This window comes from Macaca thibetana, chromosome 6 (genome assembly GCF_024542745.1).
Source record: "Macaca thibetana thibetana isolate TM-01 chromosome 6, ASM2454274v1, whole genome shotgun sequence".
Lineage (NCBI taxonomy): Eukaryota > Metazoa > Chordata > Mammalia > Primates > Cercopithecidae > Macaca > Macaca thibetana.
The window spans coordinates 97138995-97165369 of record NC_065583.1 but is presented as its reverse complement, the minus strand read 5'-3'; the positions used below and the strand labels follow the sequence as shown (position 1 = coordinate 97165369).

The window sequence follows — 26375 nt, the reverse complement described above, 5'->3', positions numbered from 1 at the left end:
GGGAGAAATGAGGAATTATTGTTTAATGACTATGGATGGGGTTTCTCCATTACAAGATAAAAACGGTTATGGAGATGGATGGTCATAATGGTTGCACAACATTATAAATGTATTTAATATCACTAAACTGTACACCTAAAAACATGATTGACATGGTAAATTTCATGTTATGTGCATTTTATCATAATAATTACATTGAAAATTAAACCCCCAAACACAGTATGATATGATCAATTTTATGATTAAACATATATTTAAAGACACTTGTTTATCTAAACAAGTCTCAAAATACAGACACCAATATGTCACCATTATACCTTTTCATCAATGAGTGTATACTTGCTTATAGTTCACAAAATAATTGAAATTTTAAAAGAAAGACTAGAAATTAACTGCCTTTCCCCAAACCAAACAACAATAATTGCCAAAAGCGTTTTCTTATCACATAAACCGGAGCAAAGTATTAGATTTTACAGTTTTTATTTTACACACCTTTTTCCACTCTATACCTTTTTAGAAAGATATGTCTATTTGAGACTTTTCAGACTAGAAGTGGAAATCACACAATTACCAGGGTAACAAACATATAAATTGTTTTAGAACTATTGAGGCATTTAAGAAAGGTAGAAATACAGTTGCCTAAAGGAGAATAAACAGCAGTTTGCAGTGACATACAGACTGTCATTACACAAACAACTCTAAACAGATCTGTTTAGAAGGTTCTCAGCTCCTAGGCAGACACAGTTCCCAGGTGTTGTCTCTTCCTCTCTGCCAAGTACTTCTGATTTGAGCAGGTGTGACTGCATGGTGGGAGGAGGGAAAGAAGTTATGCTTGGAGGAAAGTTACTGCTGGTGAAGCTGATGGGAGAACTATCAGGGCACTGGGGCAATTAGTAGATCAGAGGGCTACCTGCAGCTCCTTCATATGATAGTTTAAAACACCACTGAGTACTTTGTTTTGTTGCACATACTTTTCCTGTCAAACCTGGCTAATAAAATAAATAAATAAAAGTTTACTGTCTAGCTCCCATATAGTATTAAAACTATTTTATTGTAATTTGGTAACCACAGATAAAACCCGAATCTTCCTTTTAAACTGTTTATAAATCAGACAGCTATGGAAACAGTAGGTCATTTATTTATTCAGCTCTTAGAGTTTGCCACTACAAAAGTATTTACTGTTTTATAATAATGTATCATTTGTACCATGATTCACAAGTCAATGCATCAGTGCATCAAGTAGATAACAATTTATTAAATAACTTAATGAGTCTATCAAAGGAACACATTTTTAACCATAAAAAGATTTATATACCAGCACAGTTGTTTTTTCATGCATGCATACATAAAGTCAGAAAATAAATATTAATTGAGTGCCTACTAAATGTAAGGTAGCGTGTTTGGAGCTGGATACACACTAAGGAACAGAGATATTCTTCCTGCCTTCATCAAGCTTACAGTCTATTGGAAATAAGATAAAAAAATAAATGAGCAAATGAATGATTATACAACTATAATTTTTGAAAAGTGCTATAATATATTTAATTATGATACAGTGATAGAATAGTAACAGGGAAATATGATGTGTATGTATGTGAGCATGAGTTACTTGGATAAGATGACCAGAGAGAGATTCTCCAGGCTGTACAGTTTAAGTTGAGGGATGAGTTAGAAACAGAAAATCTGCAACATATAGAAGGTGATACATATAGATAAGAAGTATATGTATATAATGTATATAAATAAAGAGAGAGAGAGAGAAATGATAATTTCAAGATCATGAATACTTAAAGACCCCCCACCAATATGAAATAAAAAAGCTAAGGACAGAAATTTGTGTGTTGCATTATTATTTAGCACATATGTACATGATACAAAATAACAATAAATAGCATAATAATATTATGTGTAAGAAATGAAATTAGGTTACTCCATATTTATGAGGGGAAAGCATACCTCATACAATAGTAATAACAATTATATTGAATGCAGAGTGAAAAAAAAATAAGTTAATTCCAGTGAAGGGAAAAGCAGCATACAATTATGAAAAATGATATACAATCTACTTACATATCATTTGAAAATGTGTGGCCTGACAGAAAAAACTAACTAGCAAAACAATAAATTAAACAATAAACCATCACTTCCTGTCTTCTTATTCATTCCCTTTAGAACCCCAATTCATCCTTTCAGTCCAACCACAATCTATGGATCCCATCACTTTTTGATAGTACTCATTTTATTAGTGCCAGCGATGCGAAAAGAACTTTAGAAACTATCTCAGTTTGAGATTTAATGTTAATTTAAAGATTACAAATTCAGAATGTAGCTTCAAAAATTAAAAAATACAGACTAATGTATGTGGCAGTATTTTAGAGAAGCACATCCTTAGAATTCTCTGTTGAGTTTTTGGCAAGCCTGTTGAATAAATATGTAGGCTACTTGGATGGATTCCAAATGAAACAACTAAAATGATGAAAGGAGTGGTTTACAAGGACAGATTAAAGGAAAAAATATGTATGACTTCAGCATGTCAGAGAGTAAAAAAGGAACATTATGGTTTACAAATATTTGAAACATGTAGATTTGAGGGAAAAAAAGAACTTTGTGTACAAGGTACACAATTATGAGCATATTAAAAGGAGAGACGAAACTATTCCCCTGGTAATGTTAATTGCTTTACAGTAAGAACATTTGGACAAATAACCCAAGGATGGGCAAGAATTAAAACCTCCAAGCAGACATATTAGACATTCCTAGTAACCTAAACTATGCAGACCTCAAAATACGTAGAGAGCCATCTGAACAAGATAAAGTAGGTCAGGGAACAACTGCAGATATCTTCCTATCCCCCAGCTGTGTTTTAAATTTAGAAGGAATTCTTCCGTGGATTTGGGGCTTTTCTCTGTAAGTGTGCTACAGTGAAAAGATTCCTCGATTTGGATCTATAAGACCTAGTTTTGAGTGCTGATTACTTATTCTATTCCCAGTCCATATCCTCATTTGTCAACAGGGATAATAATAACCCCTTAGGTTGTTGTGGGTTTTAAAAGAGCTGTTTCTATGAACACATATTATATGTACTTAAAAGCATTGCTCTTAGTGAGACCTATCCATTAATATTAAGAGTGTAATGTGTCAAAAGCTATAGGATGAAGACTGTCAAAGAGAATAATGCCTGAGACTAGGCAATTATATATCTGTCATCTGCTTAGAGTAAATCGGCTCTCCTCCAAGACACTGCTTACCTTGCAGCCCTCTTAACTGGATACTGTTTCTCATATCACTTCTGGGTCTGAACATGTGGTACCAGTTCCTTTGCTGCTCCAGGCCACGTCCAGAACATATTCCCTCCTCTCTCTCTAAAAACACCCAGTTTTAATTTCATGTCATCTTTGCTACTCTACCATTTCTTAGTATAAGTACTCCAGATCTCTGAACTACACCCCCTTATTCCTTAAAGATTCCTGGTTTTGGTTTGCTGTCATCCTCCCCAACATTTCTTGGGGCACAATATTTTGTGATTTTAATAACCACAGAGATGATTTTTTCCAACACCTGGCCATTCATTGCCAATTTTCTTCCAATCATCATGTCTTCTACGCTTCCTGAAACATAACTTCTATAGCCATACTCTCATGTTTATAATTACCAAAATTTTAATTACATTGGAATTATTACAATATCTCCAAAATCTTCCTCCAATCGTCACTTCCTGTCTTCTTATTCATTCCCTTTAAAAGCCCAATTCAATCTTTCAGCCCTACTAGGATCTATAGATGCCATCACGTTTTGATAGTACTCATTTTCTTAGTGCCAGAGAGGGATAAAAGACTTTAGAAATTATCTTAGTTCAAGATTTCATAAAGCAAAAATGTTGAAATCATCCAGATAAAGCAAAAATGGGTGTAATCAATAGAGAAATTTGTAAGTGGTTAAATACTTCTGGAAATGCATAACCACAGAGGCCAGGTTGGGAAAAAGACACAAGAAGGATTAGAAATTAGAGTAGTGACCAAGAGTAGGGTCAGTAGGAATGAAGGGTGAGGAAAGGTAAAAGGCAGAAAATTCTGGTAAGAGACAGAAACTCTGAGAAATTTAAAGTACTGGTAGCCAAGTAATTTCATGTGATGTGAAAATCTAATAAATAGCATTGCCAGTAGGTACTGAAAAATAGAGATGGAAATCATTAATGTTGGGATCTTCCAGGAAGTTTAATATCAGAATGTTAAAAGGGCTACAAGCTCATATGTGAAAGTTTTTAAGGGGCGAATGATGGAGAAGAAACAAGTTCTGAAGCCACTGAGGAAATAAAACATGTTATGAAGGTTAGTAATGGGCTCCAAAGGGGAAAGAAAGTGTTACGTGCTAATGGAAAGAAAGAAAGTGTTAATGTTGAGAAGCAATTTGAAATAGTTTTTGAAAAAGCAAGCAGTATGCCAACCTCTCCTTTTCATCTTGAGTCCAAAAACTGAAAAAAAAAAAAAGGCACAACTATAATTACCTCAAGTAAAGTAGTACAGGAGAAAGGAGTAAAAAATAAGTTGGAATCAGAACATATAGATTCAAATTGAAACTACTCACTCCTTCAATTCCAGGTCATATGACTTTTTTGAATCTCAAGTCCTTATCTGTTAAATTAGATTAAGAATATCTTCTGTGCTTATGTTCCCTAAAGTAGAAATGTTTCTTAAAGTGGAAAATACTTATGTTTTCTAAAGTGGAAAATGCTTATGAAATGTTAACCACTGTTTTATTATTTTGGAGGAAAAAATATAATAATGCATGTGGAGGTACATTTCAACTGTTAAACAATTTACAGATATGCCAAGGAAGAAAATGATGAGGATGAGCTCATATTAGACGGCATATGATATGGTTTGGCTCTGTGTCCCCACCCAAATACCATCCGGAACTGCAATCTCCATATGTTGAGGGAGGGACGTGTAATCCCCAAGTGTCCAGGGAGGGAGGTGACTGAATCATGGGGGGGTTTCCCCCATGCTATTCTTGAATAGTGAGTAAGTTCTCAGGAGATTAGATGGTTTTATAAGTGTTTGGAAGTTCCTCCTTCACTATTCTCTCTCTCGCTGCCATGTGAAGAAGGTTCTTGTTTCCCCTTCGTCTTCCACCATGATTGTAAATTCCTGAGGCCTCTCCAGCCATGTGGAACTGTGAGTCCATTAAACCTCTTTCCTTTATAAATAACCCAGTCTTGGGTATTTGTGTTTTTGTTGTTGTTGTTGTTGTTGTTTTGTTTTGTTTTAAGACTCTGTCACCAGGCTGAAATGCAGTGGCATGATCTCAGTCACTGCAACCTCCGCCTCCCAGGTTCAAGCAATTCTCCTGCCTCAGCCTCCTGAGTAGCTGGGACTAAGGGCGCACACCACAACGCCCAGCTAATTTTTGTATTTTTAGTAGAAAAAGGGTTTCATCATGTTGGCCAGGATGGTCTCGATCTCTTGACCTCATGATCCGCCCGCTTCAATCTCCCAAAGTGCTGGGATTACAGGTGTGCGCCACTGCGCCCGGCCTTCGGGTATTTCTTTATAGCAGTGTGAAAATGGATTAATACAGCATAATTCTCATTATTTTGTAAAATACTTAAAATTAATCCAGTCTGAGGTTTCATTTTTTAAATAAACCATATTTTGGTTGAATAATTCTTCACATAAACCATAAAAAAAGTTCTAATTGATGTGGTTTGAAACTATTTGGTGCTTTTGTTTGGCTAAAACTTCTTAATGGGGTTATGTGGAAATAAAATTAAATGAGCATGAAAAGTAAGGCAAATTAAATATCTTCATTACACTAGGAGAAATAAAAACCTTGTTAACCTCTAAAGTCACTTTGTACTATATGATGTATCTGAAAATTACAGAGAAAGCACGCTCCTACACATCACATTGAATAGCAATGAAACAATGCAGAGGAGAAATGAAATCCTAGAAAATTAAAATAAATCAAAAAATCACGCTGAAATCAAACTGAATGGCAAGATTTAAAGAAAATATATTTCAAACCACTTCCCAAGTGCTCATCTTCTTTCCATCTTCACTATTCTTACCAATGATGCATTCTAATATAGTAACACTTTCTGACCAAAGGAATGAGCATACTCCTTCATTTCTGAGTGTGAAAAAAAGAACTTTACACTTTACCAACCTAAATTTGAAAATTTTAAATTATTGTCCCAAGAGAATAAGTATAATTTAATCCTTCTAAAATAACTACTAGTTAAATAATGGTTAGGCAAAATGTGTGTGTTTTACAAATAATAAAATCATTTAACAAAATATCTCCATGATATACAAGATGTGTCACTCATTGGTACAGAGCACCCTGTAATAGTGAAGAGACAAGCTATAGATCCTAATTTTAACATGCTACTTAGTAGCTCTATGATCTTGGGAAGTTATTTAACCACTCTATATCTCCATTTTCTCATTTATATTTCAATAATAATGGCACCTGCCTCAACAGTTTTGAGAATTAAAGATGATAATTAGAACAGTGGAGCACATTGTATGCAGTCAATGCATGTTAGACTTGAAAGATATTAGAATGGATGCACCTTGTTAACTTATCTAAGACTCTTAATGCTGACATGGTGGTGGTCCTTAAGCGATTAAAAGAAAGCAACAAAAAAAAAAAAAAAAAAGGAAGAAAAAACACAGAATGATGCCTGAAAAATAACTGTTTCTAGGCCAAAATTAAACTTAGAAGTGTCAGAATCTTGCACCTAAAAAAGGGAACAATCACTTGGAAGCAGCTTTTCTTTTAATTGAAGGTTCATAACAAACACAGTTAAGTACTTTATATCCTGCCTGCACTTGAATATTATATTATCAACAATGCTCTTGCAGGACTGTTGAGAAATATTTTCAAAGTAGGCTCATTCTACAATACACATTATAAGGAATAGTTATGTAAGAAAGTGAGAAACAAAGCTTTTAAAGTTCCTGAAACTACTTTGACCTATTTTTATATGTAAGAGACATACTGCTATTTAAAATGTGCAAGTACTTTTGCAGGCAAACTGATGGGGGTGGGTAGCTACATTCAATTCAATTTATATTAAGTGTCTGTTTGGGTTTTCTTGTTTGTTTTGCCTGGTACTATTCTAAGCCCTAGCTCTGTAGAAAGCACAAAACATGAAACAAGAACTTGGCATATAAACACTAAAGCACTGTGAATGGTAATTTGGTTTTTGTTTGTCTGTAAACAACATTCCAAAAAAGTTAGGGTTTATAATACAGAAGTTAAACTATAGAAAGATAAATAAACAGAAAAAATAGCATAGTTAAAATGAGAGTTCATATAGCATTTGGAAAGAAAATGTGATTAAAAAAAAAAAAAAAAAGAGTGCAGCAGAGTTGTGAGCACAGACCTAAGGCTCAGGCCTGGGGTGGGGTGACAACTCTACATTATAGAGAGGGATTTATCCATTTATTTCAAATAAAATACATTCTCCAATGTTTCCACTCAATTGTTTTGGACTTTTCTGCTTGTGTCATGAGCCCATTTCATCCTGGCTGACCTCATATAATCCCCAGTATCAGTAAAATCGAAATGGTTCCCCTGACCTAAAGTACAAGAGGGGATTTAAAGGATTATTTTGCATTCCCAAAATATACCGCTTTGTCAAATACCAAGCACAAACCTTAAGGAATGCATGGTGGCCTAACCCCATTTAGAGATTATCATCGTCAAATCAAGCATATAGCCTCTAACAGGAGATTAAAACCTTGGTCTTCCCATTTATAAAATATTATATCATATTAACTTATTTTAAGAGATCAATCATTTTGATACAAGCCTGTTTTAGAAAAGAGAAAAGGCAAAGCTAAGTCAATCTTCTTTCTCCATAGTAACAATCACATTCAAAAGTGCTTTAGTGCTTAAAAAGCCTTCACCTAAATTCTTGCACTTAAATCCTGCATTCTAAGTCACACACTATAAATCCGAACAATTCCTACACAGTTACTGTCACTATAATAATGCATATTTTAAAACAAAATAACCAGCACATTTTCTAAAATATAACCAAATAATTGCAGGACATTTTATCTACATTGCAAGGTCTGCTTCTTTTCTACAAAATTGAGTTTTGTGTCTTGTAAAACTTTATTACCTTAGGATAAAATAATTTAAAAATACCAACATTTTATCTGACACAAAGGGAAAAGTCCTAAATAACTACATTGTTCAGATATCTAGCTATTTCATCATTAAGCAGGTTTTCAAGCTTAAACATTTTTGACCAAACCGTATTTTTTAATAATGTGCACATTTAACTGCATTTGCACCCCCAAAATGTTGAATATCTTGCAATGAGGCTTTCTCTAGGATGCAAAACCAACATTAGCACCAGTTATTGCATTCTCTTATATGGTGACACCCTTACCACCCCCCACCCTCTACCCCCCAACTGCAGGTACCCAGTTTTTGGTACTACAAAGTATCATTGTTTTTACATATACTCCTCTTTGCCTAAAAGTTGGCATGTTTTACTGCTCTGATTAAGCCTGACCTATTACCACATATGCTTTTCACTTTCTGGATTCAGTTTATAGAGTGCCCAGAAACTTGAAAGCCAAGAGAAATAAGCTTTTCTATGATACATGACCTAAGACCTAAATATGACATCTATTTTTGTGGTCAGAAGTCTCTGATTCTCCTAGATTCTCAGCTATGTTATATGTGGACGAAGCTTCAAGGCAAGCGGCTTCTCCACAAGTGGAGTGGATATAAATTACTGTATACTTGATAGCTTTAGGCAGGACAGTGTGATCAAATCAAGGTGTAAAATCCTGAGTTGCTCCATAATTTAGATCCCAATTTATTTTCACTTATGTTTTAAACTTCAGATTTGGTAGGCAGAGGCTTGACATTATCATCTTCCTTGTCTTTCCTCACAAAAAGGTAAGTTACAGGTTTCACAATGTTTCAAAGATTTGCGATCTTTTAATGATGACAAAATATCATTACCAATTTTACAGTAGATGTTGTGTCCTATTTGCCATATACCAAGGAAATGAGGGAGGAGGGGAGAGGAGAAGAAAGAGATGGAATGAAGGAGAGAGAAATTTTTATCTTAGGAGAACTCTGACACAGAAAGAATGCCACTGGAAACCGACTATTTGGCACAATGTCAGTGACTGTATAAAAAACTCCTGAAAAGGGTGTAATGGTGAATCTATAACATAGTTTTGAGGACTACATCAGCAGATGCTAGAACTAAAAGTTATCAGTGAAAAGTCAATTGAAATCAAAATAAATTAGTTCAAGTCCCTGACAGCAGTTAATACAGATGAGGCACATATATAAAAATTAATAACTGGCTGAAATGGGGTATAACAAAGCTTCATTTATCATGACATTTGTCTCTTTTGGCCACATGACTTGTTTTATGTAGAATCTTGCAAGATCTAAAAAACATACACTTTACCATAATGACAAAAAAAAGTAAATAAAAGCACTCATCTCTTTCCAGTGCAATAGATGCACAGGAATAAACAGTTGAGCGTATATGTCTGTGTAAATCAATAGAACAGAATTTCTATTTATGAAACTTATAGTTCATATGAAGAATAAGCTTAGAAAGGATGGTATAAATTTCTTTAATAATTGTTTTACTACAAACACCTCATAGCTCTCCGTGTTTTTCCTTGGAAGGTACTCAGAAGACTCCCTCAAAAGTAGTAGTTCAACCTAAGTGTGCACTTGAATGTCTGTGTTTCCAAGTTAAAATCTTATGGTAGAAGGATTCTACCTTACAACGCCCTCTTTTTTTCTTTTTCAGAGAAGCACTGAAAACTAACTGATAACATTAGTTTCATAGAGAGTAGAAAGTTACTTTACGTGGATCTGCAGATTCACATTTATGACTTTACTTCTTTTATTTTTCCTTTTTATTTATTTATTTATTTTTTTCTTTAAAAGATCTTCGTTGATTATCCTGACACCTGCTGGTGAGGGCACAGTTGATTCTAGTCTACTTTTCCCTTCAACAACTTGCTCAAATCAAAGATTTTTAGGGGTATTTTCAGTGACAAGTGGTAACACATTCAGTTTAAGTATCTGTAGTACTTAAATTATTGCTGTATTACATAGGAAACCATGAGAAACATTTTAATAATTACTTCACATTGGCAGCCATTTGACTCTGTCTAGAAATGCATGTTTGCTTTGATTAAGCAAACAACATTACAAAAATGAAGAAATCATTTTAGAGGAATATTTATATAGTCTATAACCATAGAACATCAAAGGAAGATGCTACACATCTTCCTTAAAAATAATAATAGGAATGGCTTAGCTTTGGTTTTCTGCTTTTTAAAATACTAATGTTAATTTTCAACCTACTTAGCAAATAAAGAGTAAATGATTAACTATGATAGAAGCCATAACACTAAACACATATTTGCAAAATTTGCAAAATTTGCAAAAAAAACTGAGTTCTGAAGCCTGCACTGTTTCTTTGACAGAGATACAATGACCCTATTACATCATAATCTCACTCAAAGCTATTGCACCTGCAAGTGTGTGCAGTAAACAACAATTATCAGAATTACTTTTTTTAGGCTTCAAGAAACTCTCAAAGGGGGCAAGTTTTAAAAAATTGTAGACAAATGACAACATATACATTTCTTTTTTTTTTTTTTTTTTTTTTTTTTTTTTTTTTTTTGAGACGGAGTCTCGCTCTGTTGCCCAGGCTGGAGTGCAGTGGCCGGATCTCAGCTCACTGCAAGCTCCGCCTCCCGGGTTCGGGCCATTCTCCTGTCTCAGCCTCCTGAGTAGCTGGGACTACAGGCGCCCGCCACCTCGCCCCGCTAGATTTTTGTATTTTTTAGTAGAGACGGGGTTTCACCGTGTTAGCCAGGATGGTCTCGATCTCCTGACCTAGTGATCCGCCCGTCTCGGCATCCCAAAGTGCTGGGATTACAGGCTTGAGCCACCGCGCCCGGCCGACAACATATACATTTCATCCCATTGTGCAAAATCTTTCAAAAATGAAAAGTTTTACCCAATTAAAACTTTATCTTAAAATTACTAAAATTAATAGCTGGTACTACTAATTTAAAAACTGTCAAGCTTATATTTTGTAATGGTATTGAGTAACCATGCTACTTTATTTTAGTCATGCATATCTTATTCCTTCCCTTTACATTGCTATAATTTTATGAGAAGAAAAAAAATCACATGTATCTAGAGAGAAAAGAAAACTTTATTAAATATTTATTTAAAATACCCTAGATTTTGAATACATGATTTATATGAACATTGATGTCAATATATTTGAGAAAATTACATTTTTAATTTAGAAAAATGTTCAGAAGTACAATACATTTGCCTAGTTTTGAAGATCTTTGCAACTTCAAGATCAAAGAAGGAAAAATAGACCATCTCAATTTTTTCCTGATTTTTTAAATTATTGTAAGTCTTTTCCCAAAACCATATACGTTTAAACCAAATACATTTTAATTCTAAGGAAACATTTCAGAAAAATCAGAAAAACTTTTTCAGAACCAGAGGAAAAAATTGTGTGTTGTATCACCACAATGGCCAAAATTTTGCATTATTGCAAACTTTCACATGAGAATACTTTATTTTCACTTAATTCTTATTTAATTTGATATTTCAGAATTATTTTTACATGTTTTGCCTTGACTCTGAAGTTAGCATTTATTTTTAAAGTATAAAATTTAATGATCAGGTAAATTAGGCAATGAAGACATCAATATGTAATCATAATATTATAACAACATAAAAGAAACTCCTTATTTCTGTATAAATATAACTATACTAATCATAAAAGGTTAGTGTTGTTATCTGGAGTGAGACTATTCAGGTATTAATTTATTCTCATGTAGAATTAACTAAAAATCGCCATTGATTAAAAAAAGAAAATGCAAATGCCAATGATTCATAGTATTTAGGACATGTCTAGACATTTTTAGACGGTGCCATTTGCTTAAAGACTTCAGGCACAAACTGCAGGCACAGGGACAGATTGCATAAGATGTCACGTGCTTGCTGCAACTGTATGCATGTTATTGAATTTTTTAAAGCAACCCATACCATGAATAATTTAATAGTTAATAAAATATTCAATCTGACTGATGCATTGTTTTAATTTTAAAATAAAGACGACTCATAAAAGGAGTTACATATCCTTATCAAATCCCAGGCATTAACGCAAGTAAATTGCAACCCATACGTAGGGAAAACACCAATTTCTAAAAGACATGAGATTAATGATTGGGGGCGGGAAGGAGTGCAAGGAAAATTCTGTGTTAGCACTGGCTTCAATAAGTTTGTCCGAAGTTTAATTGTTTGGAGCTGTCACGGAAGCTGTACTCTGCCTTCTGCAGAGGTGAGGGAGAAAAAAATTAGAGAGGTGCAAGTTTTAACAGAAAGGGCTAATGCAAAATGGTCTGTTTCTTTTTCCTAAAGCCTATCCCTGTCCTCACAGGCTAGCTGGGGGGGAAAGAGAGAAATCTCCTGAAGAATATGGAGTATCCAGCTTCCCGAGCATCGTCTAAGAGAATCAGGATGGAGAGTCCAGGCAACATCTCCATGGTTGGCTTGTATAGCGAAGTAAGCTGCGCCCTCGGCGCAGGTATCTTCAGGAGACAGGGCTCCTGGCTGCAGCGAGCCGGGACTCGCCGCGCCCCAGGGCTCCGGCAATCAGACCCAGCCAGGCAAGCGCGGCCACATAGGCTAGACGCACTATCTTCTCCTCCATCCCGCGCCGCCCTCCACCTCGGAGCGGGGACGTATGGTGGTGGCGGTGACACAATGCGTGTGAGTGGATGAGTATGTTTTCGTATTTGGGGTGGAAACGTAGGCGGGGAAGAGAAGGAGGAGAGGGGAGTGCCTGCAGTCCTTCCCCCTTCCCTTCCTGCTAAGAGATCAAAGTGCAGAGGAAATCCAGACGGGAAATGAGAGAAAGGAAAAACAGCAGCCGTGGAAGCACTCTCTTTTTCATATCGCTGGATACTCGGTCGAGCAACTACTGGAACCATTACCATTTCTTAACCTTTAGTGGAGGGGCTGCCTCTGCCTGATAACTGGAAGGGCACTTTGTAAACGCAGGCGAGGCACACACCTACACACACGCTTACACGCTGGGGGAAAATAACCACATTCTGGGGGACGGAGGGAGGCCCAGGCAAGTCGCGGCCATGGATCTCTACTGCCAGAGCTGCGAGGGCATCTGGCCAGCAACTCCCGGCTTCTTGGGCAAACTGTCGCCCAAGAGTCCACAATTTGCTTGTGAGTCAAACAGATGGATAGGTGCATGGATGGATGGTGCAGAATATTCATACTCTATCTAATCTCAAGTGGATTGGAGTCGACGCATTTTTAAATCCATCTACCTTTTTTATAGGCACAGCATTTAAAACCCTGTAGTTCACTCAGCTCTCCACTTGAAGCTGCCTGCAGAGGATTCTATTACCCGCGGATCCCTCATAAGGGGCCGCCCGCATCTGTGAGCGCAGGAGTGGCACAGCTCCCCCACGCACAGCTCCCACTCGCCTCCCCACACACCCTGCCTCCCCCGCTGCCCTTTTCCGGCAACAACTTCAGCCCCGGCCGGCGGCGAGACCCGGGTCAGGACAAGGGTTTTTATGGACAAACTGCACCTCGCAGGGGACCTGGAAGTCGCCTAAACTACCCAGCAGAACACTCGTCGAAGTCCTGCGTTTTCTTTTAAATGCTTTTTTTTCTTTTTAATTTTATTTTATTTTTATTTTTCTGTTTTTATTTTTTCGTGCAATTCACAGAAGGCATCAATCACTCTACAAGCTCTTACAACTTTTCCGCTCCTGGGCGGGGACGCGAGGGGTGGCTTGCCCCGCACTATTCCCCATTACTAAGAGTTAACACTGGTACCCGGATGGGGTGCGCAACTAAGCTCCAGACACCTGGGGTCAGAATAGGAGGGGCGGGTTCCTGGGGTTTGCTGTAATCGATGCTGCGCGTCTGGGATGGGGAGGCAGGAGAAAGCCGAAGTGACCGGTCAGACTCCTCTCCACCTCACCCGCGGCCAAAAAGCCCAGCGCCCGGTCTGGGTTTGCGAACGGCTCAGCCCGGGCCCTGCGCCAGAGCACCGCACCCGGGGGCGGACGGCCCTGCAGCTCCCCAGCCTTTTCCCGCATCAAGTAGCTGACGCCCGGGCTCACTGGCTTCCCCCACTCCCGCCCCCACGAAAGCCCTGCCCGGCGTCTGCAGTCAACATCGCCCGCACTGCCTAGGGAGGGTTTGCGCCGAGACCCAGTGGCCGAGTGAGCCACGGAGTAGCTGGTTCCTGCGGACGTTGTCCTCTACCGCTCCCCACCGTCCTCCTCTTTCCTGTATCTCACCCGGTAACCCGCACCCTTCTCCCAGCTCGGCTCCGCGCACTCTGCTCAGACTTTGCAAGCACTTTCTCGGGGCACCCAGGACTCGACGCCTCCTCCGCGCCGCCAGCGGCGCTCGCCACCCTTGGCACGCCCGAGGGACCGCCTCCGGCCCCCAGCGCGGCGTTTCCCAGGGGACTCCCAGCCCATCCCTCACCCAGCGGCCCGGGTCCCGACGCCTCACCTTTGCCGAACTGGGGGACACAGAGGCTGACCCCGACCAAGAGCCAGACGGCTACCAAGCACTTCATATTCCGTCTCCCGGACGTGACCCCGGCTGGTCAGAGGTCGTCGCGGAGGGCAGTGTAGCCGAGGTGGCACCGCAGGGCAGCAGCAGACTCCGCCCCTACTAAAGAATGCCAGAAGACGTTGTCTTTCCGCAGCGCTTTCTTAAACAAATTCTTGGAGAGGGCGAGAGTGGTGACTGAAGAGAGGAACCTCTCCTCCCCTTTTGCCTGCGCTCTGGCGCGCGGAGGTGGGTGAGCTAAGGGGAGCTGCCGGCGGGCTCAGTCCTCTGCTGCGGGTGGGTCCCGGCAGAGGCGCTGCGGGCGGGGCCCGGGCTCCCGCGACCGCCCCGGGTCTCCTGCGCGGGCAGGCAGACCCACTGGCAGACGGGCGGACGGGGCGCTCGGCTCTAGCTGTTCTCCGCGCGGCGGCTGCGGGGCTTCTGACTTGGAGAACAATGAAGCGTGAGCTGGAGGGAAGCGAGCGGGCCGCCGGGAGCGCACTGTGTACAAACAGAGGCGGCGTGCGTGTGAGTCTGAGCCTGGCAGGCGCGCTCCCCACTCCCCCGGCGTCCGCCCGCCCTCCGCCCGCCCTCTTATTCACTGCCCGGGTCTCCCCCTCCTCTCTCTCTCTTTTGCTCTCTCTCCCTCTTTTCTCCCTCCTCCCCTCCTCTTTCAGCTCCTTATGCTGTAAGAGAGAGGGAGACAACTGCAGCCACACCCTAGCACCTAGCACCTGCCACCACCTCTGAAGTTCCTGCATTGCCTGTACCTTCTCCACACGTGCTGGAGACTGTGGGGTTAAGAGCTGCACCCTTGCTGCCGAGAGTCCCTTGGATGATTCCAGCATTGACTTTATAATTAACCACGTTAAGGATTCCCTTGAACTTCCTTTCTCAGTATAACCAGGAAAAGAAGTTAAGAGATTTTGAAAAGTGGCTCTTGGGGCACAAAACTGTATGAGAGACAGAACCCTGCAAAGTGAATTGCCCCGTATTTCTTAGGAAAGGCAACGTAGTCATCAACAAGACTCTAATCAGCTAAGACAGGGCTGCTCTGCTGTTCTGTCTACATTTTAGTTAGCTCCAGGGCTGGGAAGAGAGGGTTGTGGGCTCATCTGTTCACGAGGGCAAAAGGGTGGTAGTGAGTAGGAGACATGCATCTCGTTAGGCAGGACATCTGTTTGAGAGAAGAAGTGGGGCGAGTTTGGGAACTGTGCAAGAACATAAAAGGCAGGGACAGACTCTTGAAGCATCAATAAGGTGGATCAAATTTTCTTTCTATTGGCCAAAATAAATGGACTGGTTTTTGCAATGAAAGTGATTGAACCAAAAATACAGCTCATGGCTTACAATTGTGCTTTCTTCTCTGTTTTTTGGTTAGAAAGATTGCTTACTGTACATGGATCCAATTCCAGCAGGTACAGGTACCAAAATGAAACAGGGCTTTTTTTTTTTTTTTTTTTTTTTTTTTTTTTTTTTTTTTTTTTTTTTTTTTTGGCTCCTAGAGAGGGAGGTAGGGAGAGAGACAGAAACACAGAGCTAGAGAAATTGAAAGAGAAACATTCTGGAAGGCAAAGAGTTGAAAGGTGAATCTACTAAGAAAAGAATAATAGAGTGCAATTAGCCATGGAACTGTATCTCCATTTGCTTCTTTGAGCCCTTTAAACTTCGATTTCTACCTTCCTTTTGAAATTTTAAGTGAAATGAAGAATGCAAGGTGAATGGAACCGTAATGCTGAATAGTGCTAGGGAGGGTTTAAGGTATTGTATCACTGGCAAACAAACAACGAGAGAAAAGGAAGGAAGGAAGGAAGGAAGGAAGGAAGGAAGGAAGGAAGGAAGGAAGGAAGGAAGGAAGGAAGGAAGGAAGGAAGGAAGGAAGGAAGGAAGGAAAGGGAAGAAAAAGAAAACACCTTTCAGAACAGGGTTTGTTCAGATCTCACGATTGGTGGGAGGGTTAAAACACATTTAAAAAAAAAAAACTCAACTTGCTAAGAGAATGAGAGAGATTCATTTATTTACTGTCTATTTATATGCCTAAAGCCACAGATGTTAGAATAAGACAGTATTGTCCAGAGTTGTAGCCAAATCGTTTCAAGGAATCAAATTCTAACTTTCTGATGCATCATCATTACTTCCTTTTCAAAGTATGTTTTCAGTCACCCTGTGGCATGTTCATCCTAAAGTACACTTTAACTTTTGAAATGAGATGTCTGATATTAGTTTTAGGTATTATTGGTAAAGGATAGTACTAAATCCTAAAAATGTAAAGTTGGAAACCAGTCTCTCTGTAATGAGATATTTAAGGAAAAAAAGGAGTGTGTTAAGAATTTTGTGTAGTTTTCTATTTTATTCCATTTATTTCCACTTTTTTGATAGTATTTGACCTTAATGAGCATTTTAAGAAGTTAAATTATTTTGCCAACAGTGTATGTTTCTAAACATGTATCTTTCTTTTAATCTAAAGAAGGGTTTTTAAAAACTCTAGTGGGCATAAAAGTACATTACAATGCGCATTCTATGCCCAAATACTTGGTGCGGGGACAGTAGATGACATTCTGTATTACCCGATAGACAACTTATGAAAGATGTTGCCAGTTTTATATCTCTACTCAATCAAAAATTGATACATAGTCTTAAATCCGTAGCTCCATATTCATAATCATCCCTTCTTTTTTTAACCACTTATTGATAATGATCATCTACCAATAAGCCTTTCATTTTGAAGATTCTAGGCACTTTACCTAATTTACCTTGATAGGATTCATTTCACTCTTACTGCACTCACACATAGCCTGTTCAGAAGTGGAATATAAGAGATGTTAAAAGACAGCAGAAATTGAATTATTTAAAATAAAATAAAATTTAAAAAGTAAAAGGATGAAACTCTATTGTGAATCTTTTACCTCACATAAAGTGCTAAGGGACCTTTGCTAATCACTGTGATCCAGCCTACAGTTTTATAGCTTCTCCTAATAGGAGCCGAAAATGAATCTGTACATCCCTCAAAGACAGTGCTTCTCAAGTTATTTTCTGCAGGCCTCCTTTTCCCTAAGATGTTAATAGGCTTCTGGGGGGAAAAAAAGCCATGGTAAAATAATTTGGGGAGACATTGCATATCAAAGCAGACTCTTAGAGATTTGTGGTGAATGTTAGTATATTAAATACTTTGAAAGGTCCTGTGGTTAAAAATTTTTTTCAAAAATATTTAATCTAGCATTTTGCAGACTTTCCTTTTTGTACTATGACAAACTTTTTCTTAGAACACCTGTTAGCATACTTAATATTTAGTGCTGCAACGGAAATAACTTGAAAATGATGCTTTAAAACAAAGCAGAATAAAGTAGCAGCAAAACGAAAAAGAGACTATAAAAAGTTCACTGGGTTTTGTTATGGGCTGAATGTTCCTGCACAACTCCCTCCCCTGCCCCCAAATTCATTTGTTGAAGCCTAAGAACCTACTGTGGTATGTTTAGATGTAGAGCCTTTGGGAGGCAATTGGGCCATAAGAAGAGCCCTCATGAATGGGATTAGTTCCCTCATAAGATGAGACACCAAAGAGGTGATCTTTCTCTGTCCTCTGCTACATGAAGACACAGTAAGAAGACAGCTATGAACCAAGAAGCAGGCCCTTACCAGACACCAGATCTGCTGGTACATTGATCTTGGACTTCTCAGCCTGCCTCCAGAACTGTGAGAAATAAATATTTATTGTTGAAGACACCCAGTCTATAGTAATTTGTTATAGCAGCTGAAATTAACTAAGACAATTTTTAAAAAATTAATCTCATTGACTATCAATTTGGATTCTGGAGCATACCTGGATTCAGGTATACATTGGATTCAGGGCATATCTGAACTGGACTATAGTCTCTATCATTCTAACTCCTTTAACTAAATTAAAGTCTGTTAAGCACCAAACCTCAGTATTCTCATCTGTAAAATGAAGGTAATAATACTATCAAACTCATAGTGGTAGGTTGTGGTGATACACAAAAGGGCCTAGTCCAGCACTGGACACACAGTAGTGATGATGAAAGATAATGATACTGATAAATAAGAAGACAATAGTAATATACGTAACTCCAAAAGAATTTTTCTTAATACCTGATCCTCTTCACTCCCCATCTCCCATCCCCATTAAATTACCTAGAGGTTTTAGTCCATCTTTCAGTTTGTCAAGCAACGAATAACACTAAATGTAGTCTTTTTTATTATCTTGTAATAATGGGATTGTTTATTATTTTGCATTTTAAAACTTTGTTTTGAATTTCGAAAACTTTTTATTTAATATCTAAAATGTCCTTCTACTAAAATTTTGCTCTCAGCCTCTGAGACTCAAAGCGGAAAATCCAGCCAAGACCACCTCAACTTCTGACCTACGAAACTGGGAGTTAATAATTGGTGTTGTTTTAAACCCCTAAGTTTGTGGTAGTTTGTGATGAAGACTAATATAGTTGGTTACTATTGTTATTCCAATTTCAGGGAGAAGGAATAAGTCATGGAGCGGTTAGCTTAATTGTCCATCCTCTTAAGTTAGTAAGTATTGGAGTCAATAAGTGAATCTAAACAGCATGAATCAAAAGCCCACTGCATTCTTCTGCCAACAATTATGAAGGGTCAACTGTATGCTAAGCTCTAAGGCATTTTTACATATATTTTTACTAAGTAAGTTACCTCAACAACCTTTATGAGATAAATATTATTATTTTCATTTGACTGCTGAGGAAACCAAGAATCAAAACCTTTAAGTACATTGCCCAGGATCAAGTTGGCGGTGAGGAATGGAGCCAAGAACTAGTATCAGAGCCCTGCTCTGGTTCCAGGAGTGATTTTCATAGCCATTGTGTTAAAATGCCTGTTTAGACAGTGGTCTAACTTACTTATTTATTGACATTTTCAACTTCAGTGGTTACAATTATAATTGTCATTTTTTAGTACAGTTTGCATTTCTCCCTGATCTTCTTGATGCATCATTTTAGAATATACATTGCTGAAATGTAGAATTTCAAGCACATTTTAAATTCTCTACAATATTTGCATAACTCATAACACTTTTCTTCATTGCTCCCACAAGCACCAAGATAATTCTTTCCTCCAACCCTCTGCTCATGCTGTTATCCCCACCTGAAATGCCCTCTTACAAATCCTACTAGCTGAATTCTTGTTTCCATTTAAGACCTCCCCGAATTATTCTAGCACCAGAGAACCATCATTTCTTAGAATTAATAATGCTTTTTATTTTTTTCTAGTGGTTTCATTTGTGTTAATCATATTTTTCCAAAGAATTATATGGTTCTTACCATTTAGATTACTGCATGTCTTAGACATAGCTAAGTGTTATGTTTTAAATTTCTTCAGTCTTTCCACTATAAACATTAAGGACAATTAATTTTTAAGACTATAGATTTGATAACAAATCCCTACTTCCTAATATTTCCCTGCATGATTCCCTAATGGATGCTCTTTCCAGAAAATGTGCAGAGTCATTAAGCAAGAGTGTACTTTTCCTTTCAGAATTTGACCCTGATAGGAGAAATTTCTGGTGCTTCTAATTCTTTCCCTCCAGTTTCCCACTCAAACTCATTTTAGTGACTTGGTTTTTAGCTTCCTGAAATATGTTTGAATAATTAATATATACACACAATAAAAGTTCAAAGGTACAAAAGAGTGTGCAGGAAAATAAAATTTTTCCTCCTAATGACATTCCTTTCTTACACAAGGTTATTCCCTCAGGGCCTACTGCTGGTATCTAGTAGCTAGGCTTGTGCATCCTTCTAAAGATACACACACACACGCACCCCATATATGTGTGTTTATGTATGCATATACTTGTGCATATATGTGTGTATATAGAGTGTGTATATGTGTACACACATACTTTTTACAAAAGTTACTAAATTATTCAAACATGGATCTTGCCTTTCTTCACATTTTGTGTTTTGAAATTGTATCAAGGACTGCATAGTATCTGTATATGTAAATCCTTTTTGATAGACATTTAAGTTGCTTCCAATCTTTTGCTATTGCAAGCAATATTACAATGAATACACATTTTGCACATGTGTGCAAGATAAACATATTAGCATAGATTTCTTGAAGTGGCATTGTTGGTGGGGGGAATGTTCATATAAAATTGTGATAGATATTACCAAATTGCCATTCATAAGGTATCTATGAGTTCATCCTTCCACCTGTACTGTATCAGACAGCTTGTCTCTCTTTAGTGTTGCTGATATGATTCTTAGGAATCTTTGAAAGACAAAAAATTGGTATCTCATGGTTTTTGTTTTTTTTTTTTTTTTTTTTTTTTTTTTTTTGAGACGGAGTCTCGCTCTACCGCCCAGGCTGGAGTGCAGTGGCCGGATCTCAGCTCACTGCAGGCTCCGCCTCCCGGGTTCACGCAATTCTCCTGCCTCAGCCTCCCCAGTAGCTGGGACTACAGGCGCCCGCCACCTCGCCCGGCTAGTTTTTTTTGTATTTTTTAGTAGAGACGGGGTTTCACCGTGTCAGCCAAGATGGTCTCGATCTCCTGACCTCGTGATCCGCCCGCCTCGGCCTCCCAAAGTGCTGGGATTACAGGCTTGAGCCACCGCGCCCGGCCATCTCATGGTTTTGAATACCAATTATTTTTACTGAGTTTGAGCAACTTTTCACATATTTAAAAATAATTATTTTCTTTATGTGAACTGGCATTTTATGTATTTTGCTTTTATTTCTACTGATTTACTAATCTTTTTATTGATTGGTAGGAGATCTGTATAAAGAAATTAGTCCATTTGGGGTCTCATTAATGTCAAAAAATTTATCCAGCTGGTTCTTGTCCTTTAACCTAGTTTACACCTGTTTGTTTGATTTTATTGTGCTAAAATAGCTAAAATATTTTATATTTGGGTGATGAAATTTATCCACCTTTGCTTTGTGATTTCTAGGTTTTGATATTTGCTAAGATAGGCTTTCAGAATTCTGAATTTATAAACATATCTTACAATTTCTTATAGTTCTTTTATGAATATTTCATGTGTTTTTACAACTTTTACCAAATTAAAATTTGAGAGATAGCATTTGTTACTATCTTACTTGTTTTTTAAAAAACTACCAGTAATAACAAAATCATGTATTGAATAAATTCATATATTTTAAATTGATATGACATGCCAGCTCACTCACTTAGTCACTATGTATTTGGCTCCACTGCTTGCTTTTATAGACTGTTTCCATTGGGTTATCTATTCATATGCCAGTACTACATGCTTAATTGTTGTTTTAAAATGTTTTTTAATGACTACTAGAGTAAACATCATCTACTTCTTTTAAAAAATACTCCCTGACTAATGTACTTTTTTTCTTCTTTTCTTTTTTTTTTTTTTTTTTTTTTTGAGGCGGAGTCTCGCTCTGTCGCCCAGGCTGGAGTGCAGTGGCTGGATCTCAGCTCACTGCAAGCTCCGCCTCCCGGGTTTACACCATTCTCCTGCCTCAGCCTCCCGAGTAGCTGGGACTACAGGCGACCACCACCTCGCCCGGCTAGTTTTTTGTATTTTTTAGTAGAGACGGGGTTTCACCGTGTTAGCCAGGATGGTCTCGATTTCCTAACCTCGTGATCCACCCCTCTCGGCCTCCCAAAGTGCTGGGATTACAGGCTTGAGCCACCGCGCCTGGCCACATTTTTTTTTCCTATATGAACTTTAGAGTGAGCTTGTTTAGTTGAAAAATTGTAATAAATATATTTATGGTATTAGTATACCTATGTATATATCCACATTTTCTTTTATGTTTCCCTTGTTAAGTTTCTACTTAGATATTTTATATTTTAATTTCCTATCTAAATGCAAATTTATGCATTATATTTTGTAACTGACTCTTCTACATTTATAGGAAGGCTATCTGTGTGTGTGTGTGTGTGTCTATATGTGTGCACTAATGTTAAACCCACTTATTTTATAAATTGTAAATTTTCTTTTATAATTTACATTAGCTTTTTAGTTTATTATTTTGGGTTTTCTAGACATAAAATCATTACATCTGAAAAGGACATTAGTTTTACCTCCTTACCTCCTCTTCAAATTTTCATGCTTATTTTTTTCCATCAAATTGTTATAACTGGTATTACATAATAGATTTTAAATAAATGGGCACACTTGGACTATTCTTCACTCTGGTGAGGCCACTCTAATGACTTCTAAGGCACAGCACAAGGACTCTTGTCTCCCATTTCCAGTGCATGCACTACGGCCGTTTTCTCTATACCAGCATGTGCTCAGAAAAAAAAAAAAAAAAAAGAGAGAGAGAGAGAGTAAGACATTAACGTCAGTGTAGGAAGGAAATAAGTGTTCATGAATGTGCAGGATAGGATAAAGGAGGGAAATTATCTTTTCTCTACAGTAAATAAAAAGAGACTTATCAAGAATCGGTAGAATTTGATGTCTTAAGCTTTGAGGTTGCATTTGACAGAAATTGGAACTCATTGTCATTTGATTTAAAAGAAAGGGATTATAAAATTTTCCACTTCACCATAGCAGGAGTTATGTGGTTATCTAGGGAAAAACGTATTATGATAGTCCAAAGGACCGTCTTGGACTATTTCCCCTTTTGTCTAGTTTTCATTGCCATATTCTTCTCTTTTCCTCCATTTATCACATTGCTGAAAATTGAGTCAGAGATTTATTTATTTAAGATATAACAGATGTCTGATACATCAAGCATAGTAATTGACCAAATATGACACTAAAGAAAATCTAAAGAAATAATGTGTACACTATAAATAAATGTCAAAGATTATGAATAGATAAGATCCTCTTGGGTTTTCTCTGTTCCAACATGGGCTACAACTTAAAGAAAAAAAATCTGTCAATAAAATAATTATTTGTTTTCACAATCACTGTTTTATTTAAAAAATAAAATGGAAATGGAATATATTTTAATATATGGTATTTTGAGCAACTACAATTTAAAATATAGCTTGTTTCTCAGCCATTGGGAGAATAACATTTAATTTTATGTGTTTTACATTGATGCAGATTCTGTTCTTTCTGTCTGTAGATAAAATGGGCCTAGTAGTGCATTTTTCCTGAAATATATAGTAATTAATACATTTCATTAAAATAAGATAAAATATTCATGCATGTCCCATAGCACAATTGTAATTTGTCTTAAATTATCACTATATATAATATGAAATACTTTATTAGAGATTTTAATTATATAAAAACCATAATGCTTATATTAAAATTAGAAAAATTAAGAAAATATCATGATCTCAATACGAAGCTAAGTTCCCAGAAACATTAAATAAATTAAGAAAGGCATGATGTCATTATGTTTTCAAAATATTGTATAGAAAGAATCACTAGGTTTGAATTCTTAGTTTTGTTTTGGTCGCTATCAAAAACCTACATTTATGGATGATGATAATATTATTAAAAAAGAAAATTATAACAACTTAATCTTTTGCTTTTGAGATGATTCAAACAAAAGTAAGAATTCAAACCAAGTGATTCTGTATAACATTTTGAAAACACAAGGACATCATGCCTTTCTTGATTTATTTAATGATCCTGGGACTTTAATTCTAGTAAACTTCCAGTTTCAAAAACAAAATTATAAAGCATATGTAAAAGAGACAATGATGCAAAATTGCACAATTACCTGTCTTAATTTTTAAAACTCAGAAATTTTAGTTTGATTCACATAATCATTTTTTCTCAAGAACATTTATATGAATGCGACTTGATTTGAAAAGTAATTTGTGACCTGAGACATATAAAACTGTATGTTTTGAGGTGACAAGTTTTAAACTGTATAGTAAAAGCCAACTGAGAGCCTTCACTCATCCAGTCATCAACAAATAAAATTGAAAAAAAATTCTTTAACTGAATTATTATTTAACCTTTTATTATGGGAAATGCATTATTTAATGTTTTCCAAAATATAATGAGACATCAAATTGAAAGTACATACTACAAGTCAATCTAAAATCATGACATTTAATTGGTAAATGTGGCCAATCCCTTCAACATTCATAGTGGAGATGAATAAATTAAAAAGGCATCAAAATGGACGATAGGTGACCCTGCTAAAAAATTGTTAATTGCATTTGTCTACTTTTAAAAATAAATCTTACATTGAATTTCATATGTGAACTATTTTCTAGTACTTTTTTTTTTTTTTTTGTAGAGATAGGGTCTCAAACTCAAGCATTCCTCCTGTCTCAGCCTCCAAAAAGTGCTACAACACCTGGCCTCTAGTCTTTCTATTTATAAGTTGGAGATATAATAGCATTTAGGGTGAGTGGTGGAAACTTTTGCAGTTTTTCCTGTAACTATCTGACTCAGCATCAGCTGAAAATACCCTTGTATTATTTTAACATTTTCCTTTCCCCTACTAAATAATGTGTCACTCTGGCTATGCCCTGAGCTGCTGACTCAGTTCTGTCTAAGATGATGCCTAGGGATCTTAAGCAATGATTGAAAATGCAGGAAGTTTTCCCCTTAGAAAAGCCATGGTTGGCCGGGTGCAGTGGCTCACACCTGTTACCACAGCACTTTGGAAGGCCGAGGCCAGCAGATCATGAGGTCATGAGATCGACACTATCCTAACACGGTGAAACCCTGTCTCTCCTAAAAATACAAAAAATTAGCCAGGCACCATGTAATCTCAGCTACTCAGAAAGCTGAGGGAGGAGAATTGCTTGAACCTGGAAGGCAGAGGTTGCAGTGAGCCAAGATCGCACCACTGCACTCCAGCCTGGGTGACAGAGTGAGGCTCCATGGCAAAATAAAAAAGAAAAAGAAAAAGAAAAGCCCAGGTTTTGGTAACTAAATGCACAGACTATTGATCCACAACTTTTAGCCAGTTTACTTTAAATAAAGGGAGCTTCTAGGCCTTTTACCTTTTATATTTTTTAGCCACAGCAAAATGTTTTATTGTTTTATCTGTTTTACGTTCTACTGAACTTACTTTTAATTATTATATTTCTTTTAGCTCTTTAATACTTAATTTCAGTTTTTTCAAATGCAGAAAAATACTCTTATGAATTCCCTGAGTAACTTGCATTTTTAATGAGGAAGACAGACAGGCTTTTGCTTCTAATTAGTTCTGTAAAATCCTTTTAATGCTTTGAAACAGATACCCTTTTGGGGTCTCAAATGACACCTTTGCCCTAAAACACAGTCTTATGGAGGAAATGGATGGCATAGACCTTAAATCACTGCTCCTGGCAGTCACTGAGACTTTTGGCTAAGGATTTCTTCCCACAGGAGCAATAAGCACCAACTCACAGACAGCTTAGGATAAAGACTAGATTATTGTTGCCTTCTAATTTCTAAGCCCATTCAGTTCTTGGTAAATGAGTTCACAAATTTAAGATAATTTTCTGACAGTGGCAAAGCCTTCCATTTAGCCCATAGCATGGGGTAAAAATAAAATCAGAAGTCATCATAATTCCTTTATAGATATATATCTAAAAATAACCACTCCATAAAAGATTGTATAAGCTACAAATATTCCAATGTAATTTCTATTTTATTTTGAGTTTTTTATTATTAATTATTTTTCTTATATTTTTTCTTTCTTCAAGCCATATCAAATTAATTTTTCCCTGGCCAAATATTTAATAAATCTACTGACTTAAAATGTCACCTTTTTCAAATATTACTTTTCATACAAACATGATACCTTGCATACTGTTTCATTTTCACTTTTGTGTTTTCTGGTACCAAGGCCTCATAATTTGACTTTTATGA

General features: G+C 37.2%; 1 protein-coding gene and 1 long non-coding RNA gene across 3 annotated transcripts in view; one reads left to right on the top strand and one right to left on the bottom strand.

The window, feature by feature from the left end:
* Positions 1–14677, bottom strand: part of EDIL3 (EGF like repeats and discoidin domains 3) — a 456634-nt gene extending 441957 nt beyond the window's left edge. The window contains exon 1 of the mRNA XM_050795163.1: positions 14593–14677. Coding sequence (XP_050651120.1) covers positions 14593–14659 — 67 coding nt within the window. The 5' untranslated portion in view covers positions 14660–14677. The remainder of the gene's footprint in view (positions 1–14592) is intronic.
* An 83-nt stretch (positions 14678–14760) lies between these two features.
* The window catches only part of LOC126957398 (uncharacterized), a 44188-nt gene continuing 32573 nt past the window's right edge, over positions 14761–26375 (top strand). The window contains exon 1 of one of the 2 annotated variants that reach the window (XR_007726738.1): positions 14761–14883. This is a non-coding gene — a long non-coding RNA (uncharacterized LOC126957398). Of the gene's footprint in view, positions 14884–15082; positions 15163–26375 lie in introns of those variants that run through there. The other variant, XR_007726737.1, reaches the window with a different exon arrangement.